General features: G+C 38.2%; 1 protein-coding gene across 4 annotated transcripts in view; it reads left to right on the forward strand.

Moving 5' to 3' along the window:
* sh3glb2a (SH3-domain GRB2-like endophilin B2a) overlaps positions 1-20,634 on the forward strand; it is a 46,727-nt gene extending 26,093 nt beyond the window's left edge. For all 4 annotated transcript variants that reach the window (XM_038294117.1, XM_038294118.1, XM_038294119.1 and 1 more), the window contains 6 exons: positions 3,417-3,479; positions 7,998-8,021; positions 8,181-8,270; positions 10,408-10,508; positions 16,724-16,925; positions 19,105-20,634. In XM_038294117.1, coding sequence (XP_038150045.1) covers positions 3,417-3,479; positions 7,998-8,021; positions 8,181-8,270; positions 10,408-10,508; positions 16,724-16,925; positions 19,105-19,212 — 588 coding nt within the window. In that variant the 3' untranslated portion in view covers positions 19,213-20,634. The remainder of the gene's footprint in view (positions 1-3,416; positions 3,480-7,997; positions 8,022-8,180; positions 8,271-10,407; positions 10,509-16,723; positions 16,926-19,104) is intronic.
* Positions 20,635-22,561: the final 1,927 nt, after the last annotated feature.

Here is a 22,561-nt window from a genome sequence, read left to right on the forward strand (position 1 = left end):
TAGTGTCATTCTGTTGGAGACATCTGATGCTTGTGATGAGTCTTTTCTCAGAGGTGTCACAGAAAATGATGCTAAAAAAAAATCTACATTTCATTAAGACAAAGAATATAGTTTTAATGCTAAATGAATCAAGTTTACGTCATTATAAATAATAAATATATAATAAATATTCGATGTGAGGAGAAAACTTTGTTGCATCACCTCCTTTATTACTTCATACAAAGCAATCATTCATATTAAATATAGTTATCCTGTGTTGTTCTAAATGAAAAATATTCTCCCACTCATTCCGTGCTGTGCTGGAATTTACAGACGTTGCTCTTCCTTTATTTTTATACAGCCTATTTCATCATAATCCTTTGTTACATTTGAACTTGACTTTCTACTCTGATGACGAAACAATCCGAGGACTGACCTGTTTGCATGTGCATGAAAAAAGGGTCATGCTTGCAGCTCTTCACTCATTCATAGATCAGTAATTACTGTTGACTCACCGGTTTCAGTAACGCGGCTGCTAGTGTTTGTATACAGTGATTGCATCACCTCTCTGCACCTCTCCTTTATCTCTTCAGGCACATCTAATATGAAAGTATGCTTTCTGTTGTAAATTCCCCTCTTGCTTTTTCTGCCTTACAGTTGATGTGGGTAATTCCTGCGTGCCTTGGATCACTGTAAATCAGGGCGTAGCCATGACTATTAAAATACGGCTGGCTGTATTATCAGGCTGAATTTAAAGCCGTTTAAACACACAGAAACTTTAGAAAATGATGTGTGGAAAGGATAAAATGCAGAGCAGGATTGGTGTGGAAGGAAAATCATACCTGTTTTTTTATTCTTTTAGAAATAAATCTGTTGCATAATCATCATATTGGTGAATAAACATCATCATGAAGACAAAGGAACAAAACAGGCAGGTCAGCGAGAAAGCTTACAGCAGAGGAAAGGAAAAATTGGAAAGACTTTGCAGAAATGTTTTCAGTCCATCGCCTCTGGAGCTGCAAAGACTTAACTGACATTAAGGTCCAACGGTATTAGAGAAGCAGCCAAGAGGCTCGCCCAGCTTTGGAGGACTTCCATAGATTCCGAGCACATGTGGGAGAACTGGGGTCTTTCCTACAAATACAGGTGCTGGTCATAAAATTAGAATATCATGAAAAAGTAGATTGATTTCAGTAATTCCATTTAAAAAGTGAAACTTGTATATTATATTCATACATTACATACAAACTCATATATTTCAGATGTTTATTTTGTTTAATTTTGATGATTACAAATGACAACAAATGAAAATCTCAAATTCATCATATCAGAAAATTAGAATATTACTGAAGACCAATAAAAACAAAGGATTTATAGAAATGTTGGCCAACTGAAAAGTATGAACATGAAAAGTATGAGCATGTACAGCACTCAGTATTTAGTTGGGCCTCCTTTGGCCTGTATTACTGCAGCAATGCGGCGTGGCATGGAGTCGATCAGTCTGTGGCACTGCTCAGGTGTTATGATAGCCCAGGTTGCTCTAATAGTGGCTTTTAGCTCTTCTGAATTGTTGGGTCTGGTGTATTGCATCTTCTTCTTCACAATACCCCATAGATTTTCTATGGGGTTAAGGTCAGGAGAGTTTGCTGGCCAATTAAGAACAGGGATACCATGGTCCTTCAACCAGGTACTGGTAGCTTTGGCACTGTGTGCAGGTGCCAAGTCCTGTTGGAAAATGAAATCTGCATCTCCAAAAAGTTGGTCAGCTGCAGGAAGCATGAAGTGCTCTAAAACTTCCTGGTATGTGGCTGCGTTGACCCTGGACCTCAGAAAACACAATGGACCAACACCAGCAGATGACATGGCACCCCAAACCATCACTGACTGTGGAAACTTTACACTGGACTTCAAGCAACGTGGATGAAGTGCCTCTCTTCTTTTCCTCCAGACTCTGGGACCTTGATTTCCAAAGGAAATGCAAAATTTACTTTCATCAGAGAACATGACTTTGGACCACTCACCAGCAGTCCAGTCCTGTTTCTCTTTAGCCCAGGCAAGACGCTTCTGACGCTGTCTGTGGTTCAAGAGTGGCTTGACACAAGGAATGCGACAGCAGAAACCCATGTCTTTCACACGTCTGTGTGTGGTGGTTCTTGAAGCACTCACTCCAGCTGCAGTCCACTCTTTGTGAATCTCCCCCACATTTTTGAAGGGGTTTTGTTTCACAATCCTCTCCAGGGTGCGGTTATCTCTCTTGCTTGTACACTTTTTTCGACCACATCTTTTCCTTCCCTTCGCCTCTCTATTAATGTGCTTGGACACTGAGCTCTGTGAACAGCCAGCCTCTTTAGCGATGACCTTTTGTGTCTTGCCCTCCTTGTGCAAGGTGTCGATGGTCGTCTTTTGGACAACTGTCAAGTCAGCAGTCTTCCCCATGATTGTGTAGCCTATAGAACTAGACTGAAAGACCATTTAAAGGCTTTTGCAGGTGGTTTGAGTTAATTAGCTGATTAGAGTGTGGCACCAGGGGCCATCAATTTTGAACCTTTTCACAATATTCTAATTTTCTGATATGATGAATTTGAGATTTTCATTTGTTGTCATTTGTAATCATCAAAATTAAACAAAATAAACATCTGAAATATATGAGTTTGTATGTAATGTATGAATATAATATACAAGTTTCACTTTTTAAATGGAATTACTGAAATCAATCTACTTTTTCATGATATTCTAATTTTATGACCAGCACCTGTATGGTGTTTAATGAAGAGTAGCGTCCAAAAAGTCCCGCTTGGCACATGTTTGAGGAGGCTCAAACATGTGGAAAAAATGTGCTCTGGTCATCCATACTGGAAAATATTTCGCTGTCGGTTTTTGCTGGCAGAACTATGGAGTCTGGCAAACAGAGGTTTAAGTAAATACAATCAATTATGGAAGAAAACCCACTTGCTGCTTGTAAGCACATGGCAGTGGGGCAGAGGTTCAAATGTAAGAAGGACAACACCCTTAAGATTTAACCACAGCATATTTGTGTGTCTGGGTGGCCTTGTCCAAGTCCGGACCTAAACAGAATAAGAAGAGGTAACATGTGCTCCCCCTACATTCACCCTGAAAAGCTGAGCTTCAACTATTGGTTAAAATATCAATCTGCACATGTGCAAAAGTAATGCATGGGGTTGTTGTAATTTCCTGTGGGTGACATTCGCGTCTCCTTTCAGTTTTTATTTGTAAAATCAGCGTGAAAATCGGGTTTGATTTTCCTTCCACTTCACTTTTCAGTTGTGTATCAATACAGTGTATGTGCTGAGTAAGGTACCTGTTAGTTTATGCTAAGAGGATTTTTTTTTTTTTGTAAATTGATACAGCCCTATTTAAGCACATATGATAAAAAGTGTTTACTCACTCAAGTACTAAAATGGTTGTGATTTGTTTAGGTGGCTCCAGACTTCCAGGACACCAGACCTCGCAACTATGTGCTTTCTGCCAGTGCCTCAGCGGTAAGGAGACCCTTCTATCTCTCTAAACAATATAGACCATCCTTTGTTCAGGGTTTATTTGCTTGTAGTATGTATATGTAGAACGTGCAGCTTTATGCTTCTGCTGCTTTCACAACGGACGCAGCAGAAGCAGCGAGTTTACATGCAAAGTCGATGGTTGACGCGCATCAAGACGCAGCAAAAGATCCCGCAGAGCAGCTGAAGCAGCGCTGCTGCTCGAGATGGAAAAATTGAACTTTGGCTGCTCGACGCGCCACATCAACCAATCAGAGACGCTGCCAGGGAGACAGACACATCACTGATGATACAGAGCGCTATGATTACTCACCTGAAACAGTTTATTAACGCCTAAATTAACTTAAAATGCAGCAACCTGCCGACAAAGCGTGTTCGCTTTTATTACCCTGGTTCCTGCAGTTTAGATTATGTACATGAAAACCACCTTCCAGCCGCCACGGCGAACCGCGAGGAGGCGACCGGGCTATAGGCTGCTGTTGAATGGGATTCCTACTGACAGCGCACCGCTGGTATGTGGGGGTCTGAGCGGCTCCGACAGAAATAATATTGGAAGGCAGGATGGTAATCTGGATGAACTGACTGCACTGATGAAGTTTTCAGGTGGATTTTCTCACTTAAAAACATTTTAAAACTACTTTTTTCCCACTGATCACAGCAAACATAGCTGCAAGGCAAAGAAAGGATAGTGAAGCTCCCCCCAACGTGCGTCAGACACACTTTTCGACCGCGCAGCCGGATCAGCAAAGCTGCTTAAGCCGCGCGTCAGAACTAAACTGGTACAAGCAGCAAAAATGAAGCAGCAGACGCGCTTCTGCTGCTCCTGCCGCGTCCGGTGCGAACGCAGCATTATAGTTTTATCCTGATCTTATTGTGTTTTTATGCAGACGTTGTGCAGTAAACTTTTAGAGAAACTCTCGATCGGATTTTATGTGATGTTTATGGATTTTACAGTGTTGCAGCAGCCAGTGTTTCTTTTCCCACTGAAATTTGTCTTAAAATCCAACCTCAATCTGCATGACAAAGGAACGTATGCTGGGAATTATAGAAGCTTGTTTTTATTTCTTACTCTTATAAAGGCAGTAGTTTAATTAAATGATCTGTCTTTTTGTTCTTGAAATACTTGTTAGAACTAGAGAATAGAAGATTACCTCAGATCTATGAGGAAGGTGTGTCCATTTACAGAGAGCGGCAATAATTATTTCCCTTTGCATACCAGACTTCTGTGTAATGTTCTCCAGCATTAAGCCATTTAGAAAGTTGTCACATCATTAACAGGAAAATATGCACTCTATTGCTGCAAGGTTGTACATTAACTACAAACACGAGCCCTGATCTTAATCTATCACAGGATTCACATTACATGTTTTTATGTACACAAGAAGTTTCTCTTTTCTACTCCGCGGACTATTGAAAAAACAGCTAAAATTATTTAAGAGTAGCTTGAGCCTCGGCTGTCTTTACAAACTTCTAACTTGATTATTGTTGCAAAGTGGAGGGAATTAAAGCAGCACAGCTCAGATCACAAGCTGAGGGTGATTTCCCAGTTGTCACCTGATTAATTTGGATTTTCTGTTTAGGAAGGAAAGAGTTACCCTTCTTGGCTCCTTTTGAATAAAACCAAATTATCTATTTGTTGCTTTTGGCTTGAAAACCTTTGTATGAAAAGGAAATAAAACATAAATCATTTAACAAGCCGTGTGAGCTTCATTCAGCCAGCACTTTGACTCACTGATCTGTAACAGACACAGAAGCCCAGCTGGTTTCCTGCATCTGCTTGACAAAGGAGGAGAAAGAAACGTTTAAATAGAATATAAATAGCAATGTGGTCTTAGAGGATCTCTGTCCGGTGCTTTTTTTCTCAGGGATGATCATAACAAGGCCTTTAGCTGTGTAGGTTACTGTGAATCTGGTAGTTAGGAATTACATATTAGGGTTTTTTTTTTGTATCGGATCATGTGAAGATTATGAATTGACTTCTCCATTTACTCTCTCTTACTCTTTCATCACTTTGTAGTTCCATTTGTTATCATTGTGTCAATTCTATCATGCAAAATGGAGGAAGAAAAAGAGGATTTTGTTACTGTAAATAAATCAATATAAGAAAAATCATTATAACAACCCTGTAATAGACAATCTTTTGTCATAATAATCAACATCCTCTTCCATACTAAGTGAAACTTCATGTTTGATCGAGACGCATTAGACAACCTATCTCTGATTAATAAAGTATATATAATACAGATCACTTATCAGGTAATAATTAAGTGAATAGAATAAATAATCACGATTAATAAAATGATCAAATAAAACTATTCAGTTTATTTATTTAGCACCAATTCACAACAGATGTACTGTAGTCTGGAGGCACTTTACAGAGAGAGTTCAGTCAGATCTCTGATATCAGATGGAGCTTGGTTTTTTAGCACTTTATATGTAAGAAAGAAGGAGGAATTTAAATTTGATTCAACAGGAAGCCAACGAAGAGAAGCTAGGATATGATCTCCCGTTTTAGTTTTCATCAGAACTCTGGCTGCAGCATTTTGGATCAGCTGAAGGGTTTTAGCTACAGTTTGTGGACTTCCTGATAGTAAAGAATTACAATAGTCCAGCCTTGAATTAACAAATGCATGGACTAGTTTCTCGGCATCATCCCTGGACAGGATATTTTTAATTATTGCAATATTCTGCAGATGAATATTGCAATAAATGACAGGTTCTGATCAAAAATAACACCAAGATTTTTTATTATCTGAGATCAATTTAATCCCATCCAAATGAAGTGACTGACTAATCAGCTTCTTTGTCAAAGACTCTGGTACAAAGAATATAAATTCTGTCTTAACTAAATCCAGAAGCAGAAGGTTTACGGTCATCCAGGTTTTTATGTTTTTCAAGGCATCTCTTTACTCTGTGTAATGGGTTACGTATGTCTGTGTAAAGTAACAATAAAAGTAAACCCAGGATTTCCAACTGATTGGCAAACAGTTAATCATGCAATTACATGGAAATTGTTCCTGAAGATATAAAGTCTTTCCAAAATAAAAGTCAACGACTGTGAGAGCAAAAAACCTGTCAGACGGAAACTTAACGCTCATCCATCTGAGGTGCGCCATGTGGCAGATGAGTGATGGGGAGAAAATCACCATCTGACCTCCACATCTAAAAAATCTGATCTGTTTAATATCAAATACACAGAAATGACCAATTTGTCCTAGTTTGCTTCGTTCACAGAGACATCATTAATGTCACATATTACTGTTATATAGGAGTAATAAAAAGGGGGAAATAAATGGAGTTGGTTAGAAAGTAGCAGCGAAATCATCATCTGGTCCAGAACCACCTACCATCTGACGTGCTGCCCAAATCTCTACTTACTGATTAGATGTTCAGACACGCCCAATACGGCGTCGTTGTTGCTGGTTCTTAGCTGTTTAAATAATCCATAATATATTAAGACACCTAACCAAAGTTTTAGGGGTGGTTCTTTTGGGGCATTTCAATTCAGTTTATTTCTTTAGCGCCAATTCACAACGTGTCATCTCAAAGCACTTTACAGTTCAACCAGATCATAAAGTCAAATTGATTCAAAGTTTTCTATTTACGGAAAACCAGTTGATTGCATCGACTCATTCACTGAATGCAATCCCTCACACTAAGCATGCTTGTAGCGACAGTGGAGAGCAAAACTTCCTGACAATAGGAAGAAACCTTCCAGCAGTACCAGGCTCAGTGTGAGTGGCCATCTGCTGAGGCCGACTGGAGTTCAAGGAGACAGAAGCAGAGATGGAAAAAGCAGCTGTAAAAGGCGGCCCCGTCCAGGAAACACACAGCCAGGCAGACGAGCTCCGAGCCAGCTCCCGTGTCAGAGGATGAAAAGAGAACATCCAGTTAGTCACAGTCAGAGAAACAGGACTACACTGAAATACAGGCCGATCTCGAACATCTATCAACAAAGGTGTTGATGGCAGCAGCACAGCTGATATTTCTCTCCAGGATGGAGTCACAGCCAAACAGGAACAGACCAGATGAAGCTACTATGAGAAAAGGCAGAGAGAGCAGAACGTTAGAGACTGAACTAATGAATTGTGCAGAATGTGAGAATAGAGATAGAATGATGACAAAAGGGGTCCCTATGTCCTCCAGAAGTCTAAGCCTATAGCAGCATAACTATAGAGATAGCTCAGGATAACCTGAGCCACTCTAACTAGAAGCTTTATCAAAAAGGAAAGTTTTAAGCCTAGCCTTAAAAGTAGACAGGGTGTCTGCCTCACGGACTAAAACTGGTAGTTGGTTCCACAAGAGAGGAGCCTGATAACTAAAAGATCTGCCTCCCATTCTACTTTTAGAAATTCTAGGAACCACTAGTAAACCTGCAGACTGAGAGAAAAGTGCTCTGTTAGGAACATAAGGAACAATCCTATCTGCAGAAAAAGAATTGCATCATCTCATGACTTCTTTTCTGTTTCTGTTTTTGTTTCACATGGTTTGACGGCCAATCAGCTCTGGACTGAGGAAGTTGAAAAAGTAAGTACATCTGTTTCCTCGTTTACCAGAGGAGTCAGCAGACCAGTGGACACACCAAAGCCTTGGAGTAACTCCACTACATTGGCAGGCATCAATTATTAACACTTATTTTAAATGCGTCATTATACTATTAAATGATCTGATGTTTTGTCTAATTAGGCGGAGCAGGATCTCAGACTGGCTCAGACGGAGTTTGATCGTCAGGCAGAAGTGACACGCCTGCTTTTAGAAGGAATAAGTAGTACGCATGTAAGTCAGTCAGACACATGTCAGACATATTTACTGACTCAGAGTCTCTGTCCCTTTCCTCTCAGAGATGGATTCATACTAAGGATTAAATGCTGAGTCAGTTTATTTTCAAATCAATATTTGTTGTTTCTTTAACTTTGAATTAGTGTTTGAATCATGCTGTTGAAATTAAAAGAGGAATAACATCAATTATGAGGCGTAGATGATAAAATTTGTGATTTATTTCTGAACCACCCAGGTCCATTAAGCTGCTAATAGAAAGATGATTGTTTCTTGAGATTGAATAATTTTTGTTTTCTCAACATTGTAAATCAATCACTTTTTATTTGGCTAGGATTTATCTGGATATTTACTTGTATATCATTGTTGAACTTGTTTGAATTTTCTTTATGTTAAATCAACCAACTTTGCTGTCCTTTTGAGGGACACGCTAACGGTGTTATCTCATTCTTGCAGTGCTGTAAACTAAGTGTCTCGTATATTTTTCCTGTCACCACAATGGCTGCCCATTTGGTCAGTTTAGGTAAAGCCCCCCCTCTATTGATAGGTCTGAAGTTGTTCAGATGATGGATCGATCAGATCTCTGTAGAACCTGAGACCTCTCCCTCACCTGTCTGCTGTGTTTTCTAACAGACCTCCTAGGCCAGAAACAGAACATCTGGATACATACTCAGGTTTAATTTCACACATGTGGACTCCTGTTGCTAAGGTAGAGTCTCAGACAGTTAGTAGGAAAGGAAATATGACTTCAGTTAGGCCACACTTTAAGATTTCTGTTTATTAAGAAAATACGAATCATGCATCTTGAATTTTTCACAACTGTACATAAGCTCCTAGTATGTTACAGAAATTCTCTATTAAATGATGGTGGGAAGTTTCACCGCTCCGGCTGGACTGTAAATTTAAAGATGTTTTTGCTTGTTATTATTGGAACTAGGGGTACAAATTATTGATTAATGCAATTATCTAAAGTTGAGTGATCTAATCGATCGAAGGATCAGTCAGCAGCCAGTTTCCTTAAAACCTCAGTTGTCTCTTATTTCAAAGATCTTTCCATTACAGAGTGCTACATACTTTATCGCAATATGCTGAATTACAAAAATTGTACGTCAAATTTCACTTATATATTGTGCCAGCTTTTTCAACACTGACTGAAAGACAAAAACATGTTTTTAAACATATCTGTTAGTTATAACACAACAGGAAACTGTTAGGTTACTGAATAAAAGAAAGAATAAAATATGTGAAACATTCTGATTTTCAGTGTTCAAGGACGTAACAGAGCTGGAAACATTAGCAGACGGGGTATGATACACTGTCAGACTGTTTGCCACTTCGTTTACATGAAGTGTACGCTAACCTTGATGTAGCTCTGTTTTTAGTATAATTCAACAATCAGCACCTTTGTGTTGTTAGCAGAGGTTTAAATCTGGGATTTCTGGTTGTTATCGGAGGAAGTTTCAAAAAGTTTTCCTAATTACTCTGCTAATTGCTAGCATGTCCTTTTCCTTCTTGTTAAAAATGTTTTGTGTGTCTCTCCACTTGCTAATGTTTCAAACACAATAGGGAATTTACGCTGCTCCGTCATGCAGCACGGCTAAATGGGCGCCATATAACTGCAGGAGTTTATTTAGTGTTGGTATTTACAGAGGAAAAAGGTTCATTCTGCATCATTGTTGCCATTAAACTGTAAATCATCCCGGACCAGACTCTGGATCTGTTTCGGCTTTTTTTTGCAAATACCAGTGAGGCTTCGCTTAAGAATGAACAGACGCGCCACCTGGTGGACAGCAGTATTACTACAGAACTGACAGACATTCCTTTGGGGAGCCGTTCAATAAACCATTAATCAACAATTAATATTAAGCCAATTTCAGTTCTTAGTGAGAGTCAGATTAAACCCTATAATCTCCTAATCTCAGGGTCTATTACTTACAGATTACATTAATATACGTTTCTAAGGAGTACTGAAGGATAACGTGAGTTATTACATAGACTGCTGATATCTAACCGAAACATTTGTTTCTAATCTAATCTGCTGATTCTTTAATGTTTTGTCCTCAGTTTTTGGAAGCAAAAGCAAATAGTTTTGTTGGATTAAAAAAGTACTAATTACTATGCTGTTATTATCTGACAGGTGAACCACCTGCGGTGCCTGCATGAGTTTGTGGAGGCCCAGGCTGCTTATTATAAGCAGGGTCATCTTCTGATGATGGAGCTTCAGAAGGAGCTGGGAAGGTGAGCGATGATGAAACCAGCATATAAACAGTCTGCACTCAGCTTGTGCCCTTTGTATCCAAGCTAAAAAGTACAGGGGTTAGGATGTTAAAGATTAAATCAGCTGCAATATGTTTTTATCACTCTAGGTTATATTAACTGAATATACTGGAAGAGGCTGTTTGTGTTGTTTTTTTTTTTTTTTTTTTCTGCTATCTGGTTTATGGCAGAATTCACTTAACGCTGCGTTCTGTGTACCAAGAGCATTCTGCAAAAGGAGAGTTTCTTGCATCATGCACATCTTGAATTAACTTCTTTTTTTTTAACAAAGAAGTCCCATCTTTAAAAAGTCTCAAACAGAGGCAGTGTAGGGAGCATTCAGGCCCATTAAAAGCATGCATGTTTTTAATGCATGCATGGTTTTAATTGGTAAAAGCTGTGAGGATTTAGTTATTCATCAATGCGTTTGCTTCAGTTTAAGATGAACTAAATAGCCTACATTTTTAAGTTGATTTTAATTCATAGCACATCCTACTTAGTGCAGATGTTATTAACATGCACGGTTAGTAATAATCAATCAAAACAGACATTTGCAAATAAAGCAGGATGTTAAAACTCACCAATACTGGAAGTGTGTTTGTTTTAAAATGTATTCTGTATCTTCAGTTTGTATTGAGTAGGTTGTGTCATGCAGCACTTGGTTTTCTTTCTTTTTTGCTTAATGTTCTTAGAAATAAAATAGTTTAGTATCTGATCTTTTTCTTTTTTGTCAGAATATGAATGAAAAAAAAAATCTTTTCTCCCAAACAACTCATTTTTACTGTGTCATGCTCTCAGTTTTGATGAGGATGTGTGAGTATCACCCATTATTTTATTTATTTTTTTCCTCCTAACAACATATTTTCCTGCTCCTACTTTAATTTTTCGGAGGTATTTTTCCTGACAAGCTGCTGTGGGTTGTGATTGTTTCCTCCCCTTCCTTCATGTCTGAGTTCTGGTTTGGAAATTCTTCTAATTTTTTCCATGCAACGTTTTCTTTTTCAATCATCACCAGGAATTAAACCAGATCCACTTTCTTCAGTTCAAACCAACCTCCGAGCCAGAAACAAGCTTAGGACAGAGGCAATGGCATTTATTACATGTGGTAGAAAAGTGAAGGGTCCCATTCATATAACAGGTGTTTACAGATGAATTGTTGGGTGGATCATATAAAAAGATTCACCCTGATGCTCCATGTCTTTAACCAAAGCGGACTGGATGTGACTGATTGAAAATAGTATGAAAACAAAGGGCAGAGGCCCTCCTTTACCGATTTAATAAACATTTTGGTCACTGCTGATTACAGCAGAGAACATCCCAAAAAAAAAAACAGAGGATTACTTCAGGACTTACAGGGGAACATGCTGTGAGGAAAACACTACTGCCAAGGGTGAGACGGAGCTAAATCACTTTATTTAGACCAAGAAAATGTTTAATAATATTTTTAATTCATTAGAAAGCCAATGAAAAGGAGCTAAAAATGGAGAAACCTGAATTTTTCTTTTAATTCTGGCCAAATCTTCTTCCACAGGGTTTCCTCGGGTTATTAAAAATCATTAAAAGTCATCAAATTATTAGTTTTTAAATTAAGGCCTTAATTGGTATTCAAATACATTAAATTCGATAATCATGACATTTAAAATGCTTTATTAAGAAAAAAAGTTTATTAAAACGATTTTGTCAGATATATTATCTGCGTGTTTGTGCAGAACCGCTTCCGGTTGGTCGTAAAGACGTATGTTCGGAAAAGAAGCTTGTGGTCGACAAAAAAAGCTAGAGAATGGGAAAATGCTAATTTCAACAAAAGTGGCTGGAAGTTGAGGAGACGATCAGATTCCAAGGCGCTCGTCTGCTGGCAGTGAGTAACTTGCTGCTTGTAAAACTTTATACCTATTGGGCAACAATCTGCTATGTGTCTGGTTTGATCAGGAATTCCCCTTTCAGCAGAAAAATTACCCAAAACATGTGTCTAAGCTGAGAAAAAAGAACCACATTAAGCCTGGAAACATGCAATTAGCAGCACAGTCTCCTGACCTTAGCCTCATCAAGAGGGGAGAACTGGACAGCAGCCTGAAAAAAAAGAAACCTGCAAGACATAAAACATGTGATGGGACCTTTCCGAAGAACGTGTTATTTTCATCATAGACAGAATACCACAATTGTTTAACTGTTTTATCTCCCAAATGCAGATATTTGAGTCAAAAGTTTGGCGAACATTTTGGTCTATAAATGATGGCTAATTTGTGCCATGATCTGATGGTAATGCTTCCTTTTACAGTACAGCAATAATCATGTAATAATATGGTATTAATCTAGCAAGTTACTGTCAGGGTTTGGTTGAGGTTTGAGGACCCAGATGCAGAGGCAGAGAGGCTGAGGAGATTTCTTGCTGTTTTAATGATGAAATCAAAACAGAAAACAAAGGCAGGAATCCAAAAATCCAATTAATAATGTAAGACGGCAATGACAAGCAAACGACAAAGAGTGACAGCAGAGGGAGAGAATATGTAGCTGACTGAGACAAAGGCAGGGCTAACGAGCGGATAAGGAGCAGGTGTGAGAGGAGACAACAAGGAAGCCAATGGGAAAGGAACACACAGAAGAGGGCAAAAGAAGACAACAGAAAAACCTGAGAACTAACATAAATCTAGAAACTACAACAAAAAAGGAATTAAACCAATAAAACTAGAAAACAAGGAGTAAAGTAAAGCACAACAGAACCAAGACCATGACAGTTATACTATATTACTGGAAAAACTTTATGGAGAATTTTGGTAAGTGCTGTGCTTCAGGCAGACAAGGTAGAGTCAGACTTCTTAGATTTCAAACAGTTACCAGACATCTCATTCATTTCACTGACAGCAATAAATTAATGTGTTATTATCTAGTAAAATGCTATTTATTAGTTGGCATACAACAAAAAACAAACCTAGAAGACAGTAAGCCAATCTTCTTAACTAAACTCTTATTTATATGTAACTTTAGTTCAGTTTTATAATGCTTTAGTCACCTGATACAATTTATTTACGGTATTAAGCCGTTGGTAGGCGGTGGCCAATAATAGAAACTGCTATGTGGTAACATAATGGTTACCCACCAAAAGTCTCCATTGTTGCATAATAACATGCAATTGTAATAATTAAATGCAGGTAATTACATTCAAATTATATACCTTAATTTTGCTGTAATTACCAAATAAAGTTGTTACCAAGTAATAGTGTGACTTGCTTTGTTATTTGTTATTTATTACCATGTTATTACATTGTTATTGATAAGCGTTACTGATTTGATTTCCGTGTGCAGCGAGAAGTGCATTAAAAAAAAGGGAAATAATTGAAGTGTAGAACATTAACCACTCATGTGCTTCGGGGACAGCGGGGTAAAGCGTTTATCCAATCAGTAGCTAAGAATTCATTATGAGAGATAAAAGCCGAGGTGACAGAACTGTTTACTTCATTTAAAAAAAATGCTGCAACAACTCTTAATTTGGCATCAAAATAATTTTGATGCCATCAACAAGTACCCATGATTCTCATGGCAAAATCCGTCATTGTCTTCTGACGATGATCATGATGTTTTGGGTCATTTTGCTACTGTAAGGGGAATTCCTGATCATAGCAGATTGTTTCCAATAGTTAAAAAGTTTAACAAGCAGCAACAGTTACTCACTGCCCACAAGCGAGCGCCTTGGAATGGCCTCCTTTGGTGGAATAGAGATGAGCTTGATGAAAATCTGGCTCTGCTGAGAGCTTTTCTGTTTTGAACAATGAGCAAGAAAACCAGCTTCTTTCATACGCCATCAGGTTCTAACCCACATCTTTTACAATGAAAAAGTCTTATTTGTCTCCCTTCTGTTATTGATTCCCTTTATCACACGTAACACGTTACTTTCTGCCGTGTAACACTGTGGTACCAGCACCCGGGTCTGGTACCAGCACCTCACAGTGTTCAGTCAACTGAGTGAAGTTGGCCCCCCCACCTTCTTCAAATCAGACAAAATTAGTGTTAAACGTTTGTGCTACGTTTGTGCAGCAAAAATTTTCGCTTGTGCCGCTACCATTTTAAAGATATAAAGAAATATTTCTAGAGGTCATCAAAGGTCAACCAGCCCCCCCACCTTCTTCAAATCAGACGAAATGGGTGTCAATTAACTTGGCTCCGTTTGTGCTGGTTTGTGCAGCAAAAATTGGCATTTGTGCTGCTTTAGCTTTGAATATATTAATGAAAATGTAAAGGTGAAAAGGTCAACCAGCCCGCCCACCTTCTTGAAATTAGACAAAATTGGTGTCGATTAACTCGGCTCCGTTTGTGCTGGTTTGTGATGATAGCGGCACAAACGGCAATTTTTGCTGCACAAACGGAGCTGAGTTAATTGACACCCATTTCGTCTGATTTGAAGAAGGGGGGGGGGGGGGTTGACCTTTTGACCTTTATATTTTCATTAATATATTCAAAGCTAAAGCAGCACAAACGCCAATTTTTGCTGCACAAACGGAGCTGAGTTAATTGACACCCATTTCGTCTGATTTGAAGAAGGTGGGGGGGCTGGTTGACCTTTGATGACCTTTAGAAATATTTCTTTATATCTTTAAAATGATTGCTGCACAAACGTAGCACAAACATTTGACACTAATTTTGTCTGATTTGAAGAAGGTGGGGGGGCGACTTCACTCAGGTTGTTCAGCTCTATGCAGTCAGATCAGGTTCTAAGCGAACAGAGTCTATGTAGCATTATTCTCCCCAGCTTTCAAAGCTTAATTAACCTTTTATTGTTTCAGGATAGCTTTAAGTTGGGTTGTTTTTTAACCCCTAATTTTTTCCTGATTTAAAAAAAAAAAATTTTTTTTTTGTAAGATCCTTAAATGTACATTGGTTTTAAGTTTTGGGTGACCTTATATTTTTTTTATATTTCTTTGTATCATTCCTTAAACTTGGACTTAGAAAACCTTTATTTTCATTTTGTATATACAGACTGTATACAGAAGGAAATTTTCTTCTGTACATCTTTCATAGCATTTCCATTCCATAAGGTGCAGCAGTGATCAAATGTAAACACTATGGGAGAAAAAACATGGTGCAAAAAACGCATTGATATGGAAGTTCAGAGCATTAAATATGTATGATGCAAATATGCAGAGTTTTGAATCGGTGTTATCGGTGTGATGCAGAGTCAGTGACATGATTTAGAGCAGAGTTTCTCCAACGTTTTCCCGGCCAAGATGATGGCAAGATGGAGCGGGGGCCCCCTAATTCTATATTTATTGTATGAAATTGTGTTAAATCAAACAGGTCCTATAGTCACTCCATTAAATAATATGGAGTCATGTAACGAAAGTAATTCCTCCCTGGGATTATTAAAGTATTTCTGATTCTTGGTTGATGGGACAGGTGTTGTGAATGATACGGTGCCCAGCTTGAAAGAGCTCCTGTGTGTCACTGAATGTGTGCTTTGATGACTGATAAATGGAGGCAGATGTCTTTCAGTTTACTTCAGTGAATTAATGTTAATGTGGATTTCAAGACATTTCAATTAGTGGAAAAAATTCAGGGGGGAATATAAAAAAAAAAAAAGTCTAATCAACCAAAACATTTAAAACCCCCAATGCAGTACCTCTGCGGACCCCCTGTTGAACACCTCTGATTTACAGTTTTATCAACAGTATCTGATAGCAGTGGGGAAGAAGCTGTTACAGAATCTTCTGGAGCTGCATTGAATGCTGCGAAGCCTCTTCCCACAGGGCAGCAATTCAGTTCAATTCAGTTTATTTCTCTAACGCCAATTCACAACACGTCATCTCACGGCACTTTACAGTTCACCAGATCATCCAGTCAAATTGATTCAATGTTTTTAAGTCTTTTTTTTTTATTAACGGGTTTAATCTAATACCTTTTGTTCAACCAATGAAACAGAACATTTAGGATGAAATGTTATACCAATAATTGAAGAAAGTGTGTTTGACAGCTGTTTATGACTGTATGTCTTTTGTATCCATAACGCCTCTAAACTGCTTCCAGCACTAAAATGTGGCCCTGTGTGAAATGCTTCTGATTGTTTTGTTTCTGTGACAGACAGTCATCACTTCAGGACACTCACTGACAGTCATACAGACTTGCACTGCAGGGTGTATTGCGTATTCTCTGATCGGTTTGGTTGTTGTTGTTTTGTTTTATGTTTGAACCTCATGTTTGTCCTTCAGGCTTCCGAATGCCTTTGCCCTGAACTCCAATCACTCCGCGGTCGCTCCAGCCGCCACGTCAGAAGACGTCATCAGCCCAGTGGAGACAGAGACGCTGAAGATTGAAGAAGTTCAGGCTCCAGCTACAGGAACCCGCAAGGCCAAAGTGCTTTATGATTATGATGCTGCTGACTCAAGTGAACTCTCCCTTCTGGCTGATGAGGTGAGGCTGGATCATCCGCTCTTTGTAGGCGATAAAACATAAATCATAGCTCATCTCTAATAGAAAGATAAACAAACATTTATTGAATTCTGAGAGGAGGGGGAGGAGTGTCTTTAAAGAGTTGAGGTTATGGTGCTGCTCAAGATGATGTAATCTGTTCAGTTAAGCTGGTTTTCGAGCTAATTTTGTCTTAAAAAATATAAAAAAAGAAAAATTAAAGCTTTTTTTAAAGGTAATCTTTAATGTATGACATAAATAGTTGATTTAGGCTAAAAGCTTGTTGCATATTTTACAATAATTGAGAAATAGATTTTTGTTCCAGAGGAGGCTAGAACAAAACTAAAATATTTTAATTTTAATATTATTCATAGGTCTGCTGTAGCTCATGTCACACATGCAAAAGAAAACACATCAGCCACGCAAAGGAAGAGGAGGCCTTTTTTACACTGAGAGGGAGGGAGAGCGTCAGAAATGTTACAGAGAGAAGGAATCAAACCAGATGATCCTCCGACCATCCCTCACATAATGTATCACTGAGCAGATTTCCACAGCTCAATTCAATTCAGTTTATTTCTATAGCACCAATTCACAACACACGTCATCTCAAGGCAGTTTATAGTTCAACCAGATCATACAGTCAAATTGATTCAAAGTTTTCTAAGGAAAACCAGTTGATTGCATCGACTCATTGACTCGAAGACAATCCCTCACACTAAGCATGCACGTAGCGACAGTGGAGAGGAAAAAAAACTCCCTTTTAACAGGAAGAAACCTCCAGCCGAACCAGGCTCAGTGTATTCGGCCATCTGCTGAGGCCGACTGGGGTTCAAGGAGACAGAAGCAGAGATAGGAAATGCAACTGGAAAAGGCGTCCCTGTCCAGGAAACACACAGCATGACAATCGAGCTCCGAGTCAGCTCCCATGTCAGAGGATAAAGAGAGCACATCAAGCCAGTCACAGAAATAGGACTACACTGGAAAACAGGCAGATCTCCAACTTCTATAAATAAAACAGCTGGGATAAGTGGATGAGGTCCTGACAGCTTTTGGCTCAATTTAAATCCTCACCATTAATTAGAAGTTTGAAGTAAATAAAAGAGTAGAAACATAAACAGGGAGTAGTTTTCTTGTTTTTAAAACTATTCGTTGCTGTTTGGAGCGTCTTGGAACTCCTGCTTTCCCGTTACACCAAGATCTCCTTGATTTCATTTAAAGGTTTAAAGAAGAATCCATTAACCAGCCATGGATTATCATTTTTTTAAAGCCATGTTCGGTTTCTTTATGCACACACAAAAATAAAATCACTGAAATAAACCTTTTTGACATCGTGGAGTAGGTTATGATCTCTCTAAGCTACACATGGTGCTCTAATTTAAGGAAACCCAGGAACAGATGTGAGGCTAAGTTTTAAACGTCTGTTGATCTTCATCACGTTTTTGATTGTCACAAAAAGAACCACAGCAAGAGCCGCCATTTTATCCAGGAGATCATCGCAGCTCTGCAGGCCCCACTGGCTCCAGTCCAAACTCCTGGTTCAGCAATAGGGAGAAGATTGGGCTAAAATGTCCTTCAATAGAAAGGAACTTGGCCAGAACATTTAGTTTATCAGGAATGTGAAACGTTCACAAGAAAGACTCGTCATCTGAAGCGGCATTGATAGATTATCAGTGAATTAGATAAACTGACCAGACGTTTGAAGATCCTTCATTCAGACATCAAGTGATGTGAACCCAACTTTGCTCTCAGTTGGTAAAAAAGCAAACCACCTTGTTTTGCATGACCAGTTAAGAAATGTAACCGTTTTAGTGGAAAAACTTAATAGAATAAAACCTATAGAATATGTGTGGAATCCAGGCTTATCTATTAAAAATGCTGTAAACCTTGTATTTTCCGCTTCATTTTTGACTTGAGTTCTATAAGAACTTGCAGCCACATACAGAATGTAGTCCAGCAAGTCCTGCTCACCTAGTCTAAGCTGAGGAATGTCAGAGTCTTCATTTTTGTCATAACTGAGAGAGAGGAGTAGCAGTACAATCGCTGACATCAGCAACCTGTTGAATCTCTAGGTTAAATGATGAAACCAGTCACAGAGGAATAAACAAATGTCTTAAAAGGAGAGAATGAAAACATGCTGTGAACAACTCTGTGTCCTAAAAGCATCCGTTTTTGTGTTTTTCAGCTGATAACAGTTTACACGGTGCCGGGGATGGACTCCGACTGGCTGGTCGGAGAGAAGGGAAACCAGAAAGGGAAAGTGCCCGTCACATACCTGGAACTTCTCAGTTAGAGCGCGCTCCTCACGCATGTGCATGAGCCTGAGCTGGCATAACTGAAGCTTTTACTTCAAAGGAAATCACACTTGCACTAACAAGTATGCTTCAGTTACGCTCCTCTACAGTATGACTTTGGAAGAGCCTTGCACACTCCACAGGATGACGTAAGGTCATAGCGACAGGAATACAATGAGAGCAGGAAAGTCCCTGCCTGGGATCGGTGACATTCCTTTCAGACAAGTTTTGGTGTTTCATCACTATTGTCATATTAAAGTTATTGATATTTTTTCCTATTTATCGATGTGCATCTCAAAGATTTCTTCAGATGCAAACTTATTTATTTTCCAAGTGTTTTATTTACGTTTTTCCTCATGTTTTTTGGAGTCTTTCAGGTACTCTGTGGAAAGCCTTTTCAAATAGTGCACATTCCTGCTCTTTCTAAGAATTTATTCCGCATCTGCATAAATACATTTACCTGAAGCCATGTTTGATGTCAGTCATGTAGTTTTATTTCCTCAATTCCTTTTTGGTTTAAAGCGTGCACCAAAATTTAAACGAAACTCAACCTGCATTTGAATCATATAGTACTGACGTCTTGATCTCCTAAAACACCATAGATTACAACACAAGGCTTACAGGATTCTGTTTTTGGTTTCTTTTAAACACTTTGACGAGAATAGAATCTATTTTTTTCTTTTTCCTTTTTAACGAACGCAATGCTTAACCGCTAAAGAATTCATGTGCAGCACATTCTGGCAAATTATGGTCTTTGATTCTTTTCCATCCTCGACTGTTGAGGGGAAAATCTGCCTTATTTGCAGAGTAAAAACGAATGTTTTCAGAAATATTGCTTGCTGTATACCTTTTCACCACACTGCAGATTCCCTCATTTAAGAGTCTGAAACCATATTCAATGAATTAAAATACTGCCTTACATTGATAGAAGGGTGCTGTTCACAGAATGTGCTCTTCAAGCCAGCATGCAAGACTGTACTTTTCCTTCATTATACCAAGTTTGGTTCTGGTAGTTTGTCCTTTACTCTTTTCTTTGAACCCCCTCAGCCTTGTTTGTTCACTCATACCTTAAAGTGTCCTCAGACTTTGCTGCATGTGCTTTAAGCTGCTGTAGTTGCCTGTCTTTCTGGGAGTGTGTGTGAGTTAGAAGAAAGATGTGGGATCTAAACTTCTAGAGCACCAGACCTCACATCCACTCTGTGTATGCATGAACCTTTATTACCTCCTAACCACTGGTATTATGAGTTTTTGTGAAATAAGTTTTAGCTTAAGAGGAATGTAACCACCTTGTCTTTCTTGCCTTGTTCCTTTTTTTTTTTTAACAAAAGTGCTACTGATGTATCATTATTTTGCCGGTGTTCTTGTTTTGGCTGTTATATAAATGAGTAAATCACTTAATAAAAACCATAATTTATTTGAAATTGTTTCCTTCTTTTTCCTGTTCTCTTATATCATTACCATGGTCATAAACATCTTTGTTTTTGGGCCATTGTTTTTTTTAGAGTGGAATTTTCTGCACATTTTGGGGCTTTTCTTCTTGCTCGTTTTGCTCATGGCCATCGCCATATAAACTAGAAAATAAGTGAAAAGCAAATCACATAATCTAATTAAAATTAACATGTCTCCAATTAAGCACTAACTAAGAAAGTTAAATGTTTTTGAACAAGATCTCTTTCCTGAAAGAGTTTTGTAATGACTTTATTTGTAATATGAAAATTTATTTATGTTGTCTCATGAAGCTTGGCTTCAACAAGATTATGTTAGCATAAAAGATGCAACTATTTTCAGCTATTTAAATTTTCTCATGCCCAGGAATTCTGGGCAAGGAGGAGGAGTAGCAACAACCTTTCAGTATAGATTATGATTAATCCCAAGCCCTTTAAGAGTTACAGTTCTTTTGCAGTTTTAAACATTAATTTCCCTCATCCAAATTGAAAAGCAACAAAACCTTTTCTGTTAGCAATCTTGTATCTTCCACCAGGCCCTTAGTCTGAATTTTAGATCAGTTTCAAGAATTCCTATCTGATTTGTTGTTAAATACTGAATAGGTCATCATCCCAACACTGAAGATGATAGCTTAAATCAGGCTTTTAATGTTTTCTTAAGTTCTATTAGCTTTGTTCAAAATGTGCATAGTCCCACACATTCTCATCTTCATACTTTGCAGCTTGTGCTACCTTCAAAATTACTTTAACAGAGTTCTCCTCCCCCAAAAGAAGGTTTAACTTAAGAAGACCATTATCAGATAATACAGTTATATATTTTAAAGAAATGTAATTGCTGCTTGGTTTAAAGCTGCGTACTCTGAAGCAGAATGCTAGGAAACTGGAGAGAAAACAGCACTCTACATGTTTACAGGAATCCTACATAATCTGAAAAAAAAGTTTATTGCTTGTATAAAATTAGCCTTTCTCAGAACTAGAGCAGAATATTTATCTTCATTAATAGAGGAGAATAATAATAATAATAATACTAGATTTATTTTTAATACAGATGCCAAACTTGCACAGAGCCATAGCTCTACTGAAACCTTCAGCTCTCAGCAGTTTTGACTTAATGTTTTTTTTTTTTTTATAAATGAGATGGATTCTATTAAAAATTAGATCATTGGTGATAAACATGAGTTTTACAGGTACCTGAAATTGAGAGACTTATAAGACTGAAATCAGGTGGGATTCCTTTGTGGAAGTGAATGGGCTGATCAAAATAGTGATAAATTCATTCAGTGGAACAAAAATTGAAATGATTTCTACTCTATATCAAAAGCTGATTATGAATAAACATTCAGCTAAATATATAAAACAAAAGTGGGAATCAGAGCTTAACACGACAATTTCAGATGAAGATTGGTTAGACATGTGGAAAGCACATTAGGCATCCACCAATTCACGGATATGGAGGGAGTTCACATGGAAAAATCGAATTTATAAGATTTTTCATCACGCCTAAAGTCAAGAATAAATATAAGGATACCAACCTGGAGTGTTGGCGGAATTGTGGATCAGTGAATGCCGACCATTCTCACATTTTGGAACTGTCCTAAAATTGTTCAAATTTGGAAAAATGTACATGAAATTGAAGAAGATTCTGGGATATGATATTCCTATGAGTGGTGTGGTACTATAGCTTTGCAATTTAAACAATATCAAAGTAAGGGTAAAAGACAGGTGTCTGATTAAGATATTTTTAATAGCTACCAAAAAAAAAGCAATTTCTAGTAAATGGGGACAGGCGGACCCCACCTTGTCAAGAACAATGGACTGGAATATTAGAGGAAATCTACATTATGGAAAAACTGACACATCGTCTAAGACTTCAACAAACAATGGACAACATTCAGGACAAAAG

The sequence above is a fragment of the Cyprinodon tularosa genome, unplaced genomic scaffold, assembly GCF_016077235.1.
Source record: "Cyprinodon tularosa strain WSP-4 unplaced genomic scaffold, ASM1607723v1 ctg334, whole genome shotgun sequence".
In the NCBI taxonomy this organism is placed as follows: domain Eukaryota; kingdom Metazoa; phylum Chordata; class Actinopteri; order Cyprinodontiformes; family Cyprinodontidae; genus Cyprinodon; species Cyprinodon tularosa.